Here is a 7,682-nt window from a genome sequence, read left to right on the forward strand (position 1 = left end):
ACCCACCGGGACCCTACATGATCCGGACCCACCGGGACCCTACATGATCCGGACCCACCGGGACCCTACATGATCCGGACCCACCGGGACCCTACATGATCCGGACCCACCGGGACCCGTGACGACGCGGGGTGGAGCTCCGCTGACCGAGCGCGCGGAGGAGCGCACGCAGCGCCAGTCGTCGTGCGCACTGATCTGCACCGCGCACCGACGGAGCGACGACGGGACCAGGGTCTGGATCAGCAGAGGATTCATTCACCCTGCACAAGATTTTAACGCTTTTCACTTTTTAATTTTTTAATTTTTATTTTATTTTAAATTTTTTTTACCAAGATCAAACTAAAATCCAACGCTTGGATTTTCTTTCCAACTGCAAAAGTGGGAATATGGTTTTATTTCGTGTCTGATTGAAGATAATCGCACCAGCACGTCCGTGCTTTGAGCAGCGGAGCCTTTTCATTTTTCATTCCACGGATTTGAAACCTGGAGAACTTTGTATGAAACGCACCGCGCGCGCTGGGAAGTCCCAAAAATGTCCGCAAAGACACGGTTCAGCGCGTCGGTATTAAGTGCATAATAAGTTGTATCAGCTTTTTTGGGGGAGAAGATTGAGGTATCTTACCGTGGAAAGGGCTCGAACCTCGCCGTGATGCTCGCCTCGGTGTTTGCGGTTCTCTACCTGGTCGCCGTGCGCACCGTGCGCGCCCAGGACGCATCAGGTGGCCGCTTCGTCTGCAACGCGATCCCCCCGGGCGCGGAGCCGGGCTGCGGATACGGGGGAACTGTGGGTAACCGCGTCCAGAGCAGCAGCCCCGTGGAGGACGAGCTGCGGAGCACCATCCTCCAGCTGCGGGAGACCATCCTCCAGCAAAAGGAGACAATTATCAGCCAGCAGGGCACCATCAAGGAGCTCAACTCCAAGCTGGCGCGCTGCGAGGCGGCGGCGGACGAGGTGTCGCAGAGCCGCTCCCGGGTCCAGGGCTCCTCCCGGCGCAAGGAGTACGGCAAGAACACGATGGGAGACCTGCCCCGGGACCCCGGAGAGACCATAGACCAGCTGGGGAAGACCATGCAGAGCCTCAAGGGTCGCCTGGAGAGCTTGGAGGTGAGGGGAGCACATAGAGTCCACGCGTAATGATGAAAAGACAGATGGAGATGAGGGGACGTTATGGAGTATAAAGACAAGCTGTTCCTCTAATTTTCTATTATATCAAAGCTTATTTTTTTTCAAGAGACCTCGTCGAGCTCAAAGGGTCAAATATCATCATCACAATCATAATATTTATAATAGAACAACCTGAGAGGCTGCCAGTGTGAAGGAGTGATGCATGAGAAATGGGAAGCGGGGATTGGTGCCATCGCTATTATATTCGCAATAAATAATTGTGTATTCATCACAATGTCAGTGTGCAAAGTTTTCATTGCAGCTCTTGTGGATATTATGAATTTGGAGAAATCATGGTGACATATATCCACCTCGTTGTGGTTTATTAATTTATTTTGGCATGCAGAACTGTAATCATCTGTTAGAGCTGCTTCTTGTTAATCCCCAATGACCTAACGCCTAGTTTCTGCAATAATTCCACATAGTGATCTGATTCAAAGATATCGAGGTCATCGCAGTAAAGAACAGCAATGTGCTGCACAGCAACTGTCATAATATATGCATTTGTCTCTGCTATGTCCTGAAAGTGGAGCACATTTTTCGCATATGATGAGCTCCCAGGATAAACAATTACTGCAATATATATATATATATATATATATATATATATATATATATATATATATGTGCTATTCCCTCTCGCTTTATCTTTCTCTCAATTTATTTCTCTCTTTTTCCCCCTCCCTCACCCATATTTATACAGTAGAAGGACATGATTGAATGCCCTAATACCCTGATCTAATCAAGGATATATTGCAGCTGCGAGGATATGGTTCCATGTTATAGTGCATTATTAATCACATCTGTATTGATCTGCATCTGCTTACCATAATGATTATTGCAGGATCAATGCCTCTTAGGATTTGGCCCAGTGGAGATGAAGCTGCCTCAATATTCAAAGCAGAACCATCTGTAAACATCAGCAACGGTGTAACTGGTCTGGGGGACATGGCATTTCGGACCCTGCTAAGGGCCCTCAGCCGGGACCAAAGAGCCAGATGGACTGGGCGTTTGGATTACTCACATGCTTCCATTGTGTGAGGAAAGATTAATCATCTGCACATGTATCAGCAAGAGTCTGAATCCCAGCGTGGATTGGATGTCTGGTGACACCACACACAATTACCTGAATTCAGGGACTTTTGCACCTCAGTGAATGGGACGGCTCTGAACACAGGTGTACGCTTTTTAACCGTATCCATGATGTGTGGGTCTATGGTTTCTCATTATTTAGAGTTATCCGTGATATCTATGGTCCAAGAGTGTTAAGGCTTTGGTCTATGGCTTTATGGTTGTACCCCTTTTAGACTGATGCAGTAGATTAGCCTTTATGGTCGTACCCCTTTCTCACTTACGGTATATCTATGATAGCTAGGAAATTTGGGACTAGGTGTATGAATGTTATGGTCTATGGGTCAAAGGTTGTACCTTTTTCAGACTTATCCAGGATGAGGGTTTAGAGGTGTACCTTGGTTGATGTATCCATGATGTACAGATCTATGGTTGTACCCCTTTCACTATTACCATTGATATAAGGGTCTAGGAGTCATGGTTTATGGGTCAATGATCATACACTTTTTACTCTTATCCATGATTTCAGGGTCTACAGATGTACTTTTATAAACTTTTCCAGGATGTTAGGGTATAGGGATATTAGGGTCTATTTAGAGTCTTAAGCATATGGTCAAGAAGTCAATGGTTGTACCAATTTCACACTTCCATGATATTTGACTGTACAATTGTCCTCGTTTCAGAGGACAATTGTACAGTCTGGTGTGTGGTTGCCTGGTGTGAACTCAGCAGGTGACATCACAGAGTATCCATCTTTAATACCCGACTAAGCCATGTATGTTTGGCAAATCTCTCAGTTCATGTACTCGTGGGATAGGTCTTTATTTTGATGTCGCTGTTTGAGAAGGAAGGACGGGTCAGGTAAAGCGATACCTGTCCAAAAAAATGCAGAAACAGGTCGATTGTTCCGCCCCAAATCCAGGTCGTTACGGTGGCTGAGCGCCCTGTTGAGGACAAAGGATTTTCAAGGATTAAACGATGGCTGACTGGTTTTGTGTCTCACACCAGTATTTCACCCTCAATTTCTCTCACATTCTTTTTTACTCTTTACCTTCTTTTACTCTTTGTTTGCCAAACAATGTCTAGGTTAAGTCAGTCAGTCAGTCTGTCCCTCTGTCCATCTATGTTTCTTCTCTTCTGGTCTTCCTCCAATAATCAGTCATCCAAACCACCCTTCCACCCTTCCACCCAGCAGCAGCAGCAGCAGTTGCGGCTCCCGGGCGCCAACGTCTCGGCCGGGGGCGTCGTGGCCCTCGCTCCCCTGCCGGCGGAGCTCCGCGACCTGCTGCGCCAGCGCCTCGGCGCCCTGGAGAGCCAGCTCCTCCGGAAGGTAGCGGAGCTGGAGGAGGAGAAGAGCCAGCTCTACAACGAGACGGCAGCCCATCGCCAGCGCACCGAGAGCACCCTCAACTCGCTGCTGGAGAGAATCGCCGAACTGGAGAGAAGTAAGTGGCAACGCGATGGCCACGTTCAGCACTGGAGGATTTCCTTTTTTTTGTGTTTTGTTTCCAGATTCAGCACTAATTAGTCTTTCCCTGTGCAAATTTTTTGATGATGCTTGCGTAAAAGTCCCACAACATCCTTCTTTTCCCAGAGCCGCTTTTGGAGCTACACCTCAATCTTTAAAAATAAGCCTTGGAAAGCCGCATCGGTTAGTTAATTAGTTAAAGAAAAAAATCGGGAGGGCACGTTCCCACTCCAGGGTATCACTTTGATGGTTGACGTCAGAATTTCCACTTGAAATGAAACGCCATTCCCACGGGGAGGTGTTTGCGGGAAATTATATCTTATCAGTCGCCGGACTTCGTCTGCCGTTTGCCCGAGGCTCCGTTGATCCACCCGTTGTGAAGTGCAGCAGTGGAGGAGGTAAATATTAGACAAGCTGAGCAGACCTTCTCAGCCAAAAAGCCTCCAAATGCGTGACTAGAATTTTGATCCGTCCATCGATTGCTATCTATTTGTCTTTTTCCTTTAACTTTGTAACGGTTAGGGTTACAAGCAAAATTCTAAGTGGCGATCCATCCACTCTGCCGTGTTGGTTGGTTTACACTACAAGTCCCAGACGTCTTTGCTCTGAGGCGTTCGCTGTCTCTAAAGTTTTCCTTCTTCTGATCAATAGGCTTGTCACGGTTACCCCAATGTTACAGTACCACGATATTGTGAAGCAAACTCTGGGGCCCTGCTGACAACCGCGACCACTAACGTTTTTTGTTTTACTATTATGTTTCATGGAGCTTTTCCCATTTAATTGTAGCCTTTGTGTATTGAATGTAAAATAAATTATAATTACTGTATCATGAAAATAAATAGTAGTCAGTGCCCATTAGGGCTGCAGATATTGCAGAGCTTTGGAGCAACGCAGCTCCGATCAGAGCCATCTTTTCTCCAACCAAACAAAGTCAATGAAGACAGTGTGGTTTTATTGTAGATGTATTTAACTGACTCCATTTCCTGCTACTTCTCTGCTGCGGAGCCGCTCAGCAGATCACCGCTGAAAAAACTACCGCCTGCCTTCTCACCGCCCGGTGCCAAGAGTCAGTCCGCGGGCACTGGTCTGTGGCCCAGCGCTTGGGAACCTCTGGCATAAAGAAATAGCTAAAATATACGAAATGTACAAAAACTGGAGAAGGAAAAGAGAAAAAGAAGGGTCGAGGTGGATGGGGAAGGCGCAGCGAGTAACCGAGTCGGCGGGCGAGCCATGCTGTGTCACCGCTGGGGAAAATCCTTCACGGCGACAGCCCTTCTCATGGATTATTCGGGTTTTCAATCTTCTTGGGTCGTCTGAGGTGGTGGGGACGTTTTCTGTTCCTTTTTTGTGTTCGTCCATATCGACAGTTTTCTGACCGCAACTACCTGCGCTGCTCCATGAAATTCTACTGCGGCTGCGATTCACTTCTTGTGCGTGCCCGGTCTTTGTTTTCTTGCCCAGACTGGCGGATCCTGCCACCAACAACGGAAACAGAATATAGAAGAGTGTATACATAACGCAAAGACGCTGAACGGCTGTTTCTTATAAAATGCCAGCTAAATTAATATCAGATGGGATTTCCTTTCACAATGTCATTCTACGGAGTAGATGACATTGTGAAAGACTTTGAAGGCCACTAAATCCTAATTTCACATCCTTCAGAGCTGCCTCAAAGTGTCACCAAACAGAAAATAGGGCGGGGTTAGAAATAGAACGTCAAGCATCACCATGGTTAACCAGATTATCACGGGCGAGCACTTCTAGCTGCCGTCAATGAGTGGACAGCGAGAGTCGATGTAGCGGCTTGTCCGAAGCAAGTTTTGGGACGTAGTTTTGGGTTTTTCTCCATCCTCACCGAACTGAAGGTGATGATGATGATGTTGGACTCCATGTCAAACAGATGGAGGCATTGATGCTCCAAGAGGCGCAACAAGGTCAAAGAAACTTTTTTTTTTATATCTCACAGCCAGTGGGCTTGTTGGCTCGGACAATCGTAGTGGCAGTCACCTCTTATTAGTGTTTTGGAGTTCACATTTTCATGCTTCTTAGATAAAATCAGCAGCACGGCGGAGGTGGCCTTTAGTGTCAGCTCAGCTCCGTTCAGTCGCTCTTCCTAACGTGACGCAGGTTTGATGATGGTTTTCAGGGAAATGATGGCCCCGGATAACAGCAGCTGGTTGTGATTCATGTCGGCTGATGGCAGCGCGGTGAGCCACTTGGACAATACTTACTTCCTGAGATGGAGCTGGAGTGGTCCAATCCCACGGAAATACCCAGCGTCCTCTGGTTCCGCTGCTAAGAAACCAATATGTACTTAGGACTGCATTAGCTCTTGTGTTGCGATGGCATTTAAAATGTTTTCATTTGATGGTTTTTGTGCGTGTGTGCGCGTGTGCGTGTGTGTGTGTTGATTTATTCTGTTTCGTGTATTTCACCTGCTCACTGCTCCCGCTGACTTTATCGTTTTCCCTCAAATCTGCTGCTTCGGGGCACGTTCACACTAATGCGGGTTCACACGCTGCCGGTAGAAGGTAGAAAGAGCCGAGTCGACGGGGGAAACAAAAGAGAAGGCTGAAGAAGTGGCTCGGTGCGCACGCAAACACAACAAACTAGCGATGAGAATAGCCGAGGCCAGGGAGCACACTCCAGATCAGTGACGAAAAGTTTTTACGAGTCGGTTCCGCACAGCCGTTCATTTTTCCGACTCTCACTCTTACTTGCCGATTTGGTTCAGTTGTCGTGACGCACGGTGAGGGGGGGGGGCCTTTCTCAGGGTCAGGGCCAGCCAGAGCCTTCATGAGGCCCTAAGCGGGGGAGGGGGGTGTGCGTTTCCTAATTGTTCCATCCAATTAGGAACCGGAGGCGGATAAATGCAGCTAAAATAAAAACACTGTTTTTATTTCTTTTCTTTGGAGAAACGGGGAACGGGGGACGCTAAGCGGAGGCTGAGTGTGCTAATGCGTCGGGCGGGCCCTGCAACACAGGGAGCCGCACTGATCGTGAGCCCTGCCCACGCTGATCGTGAGCCCCCCCCAGCAGCCGTGGCTATGCAGAGTGCTTTCGCCTGTGGCCGGCCCGGCTCAGAGTCAAGAGGCCGGTTCAGCTCTGCTGAGTTGTGAACGGAATTCTCACAGGAATCATTTAATTCGAAACTCCAAATTGTTTATTTTGGCGGAGAAATGCAAAGGGTGATTTACAAAAACACTTTTATTTTGGGGGATTATAAGGTGCGAATCTGTCATGTTCAATACGAATTATGCCAAACGCCGGGTTCTTTTTTTTTTTTCACACTTTTACTTAATGCTCAGTCATTATTTTCCATCGCTGAACGTCCGAATGGAAATTCAAGGAGCTTGTTGGGGCCCGTTGCTAGGCTGCCGGGTCCCTCGCCTGCTTAAGGAAAACATGCCCGACTTGCAGTTCACAACCCTTACATCACTAATATATATGAGAGATAATGAGTTAATGGGGGGCAGCTGCGGCGAAACACGGGAGGGAACACTGAGGGCGACTGGTGGCAAGGTGAGGAAGTGCATGAGCGGGGAGAGCCGAGGACACCGCCGGGAGAGCACTGCCAGAACGGACGACTTCAGGAGAGAGATGTGAACATACTGAGCCGAGTGACTTCTGGCTCCAAGAAAAAAAAGAACCAAAAATACCCTCCACCACCTCGAGTGACCAAGAGAAAACTCCAGAATCGATCGATCACATTGACACGACACAGCAGCGAAACAAACAGTGCAAGTCCAGATAGAGAGGAAAGGAGATAAGAAACAACACATATAGACACATCTATGTACACAGTTGACTAATGAGCCCAATATGGGCAGCACCATCCATAACAACATTGTTAATAATATGGTGATAGGACCAGTGGTGGTAATATAACAGCAGTCCTTAAAGTGTTAACTCTCGATGTCTAACCCTGTGTACGCACACGTACGTCCGCAGGTAACAACGCGTTCAAGTCTCCGGAGG

At 47.9% G+C, this 7,682-nt stretch overlaps 1 protein-coding gene across 1 annotated transcript in view; it reads left to right on the top strand.

Moving 5' to 3' along the window:
* Positions 1–649: 649 nt before the first annotated feature.
* nptx2a (neuronal pentraxin 2a) overlaps positions 650–7,682 on the top strand; it is a gene marked incomplete at both ends in the record, with an annotated part of 16,140 nt that continues 9,107 nt past the window's right edge. Inside the window, 3 exons of the mRNA XM_080009646.1 lie at positions 650–1,105; positions 3,435–3,681; positions 7,656–7,682. The exon at positions 7,656–7,682 is cut by the window's right edge and continues 218 nt beyond it. Of these exons, the coding sequence (XP_079865772.1) occupies positions 650–1,105; positions 3,435–3,681; positions 7,656–7,682 (730 nt within the window). The remainder of the gene's footprint in view (positions 1,106–3,434; positions 3,682–7,655) is intronic.

Source organism: Zeus faber, assembly GCF_960531495.2.
Source record: "Zeus faber genome assembly, chromosome: 11".
NCBI classification, from domain to species: Eukaryota; Metazoa; Chordata; class Actinopteri; order Zeiformes; family Zeidae; genus Zeus; species Zeus faber.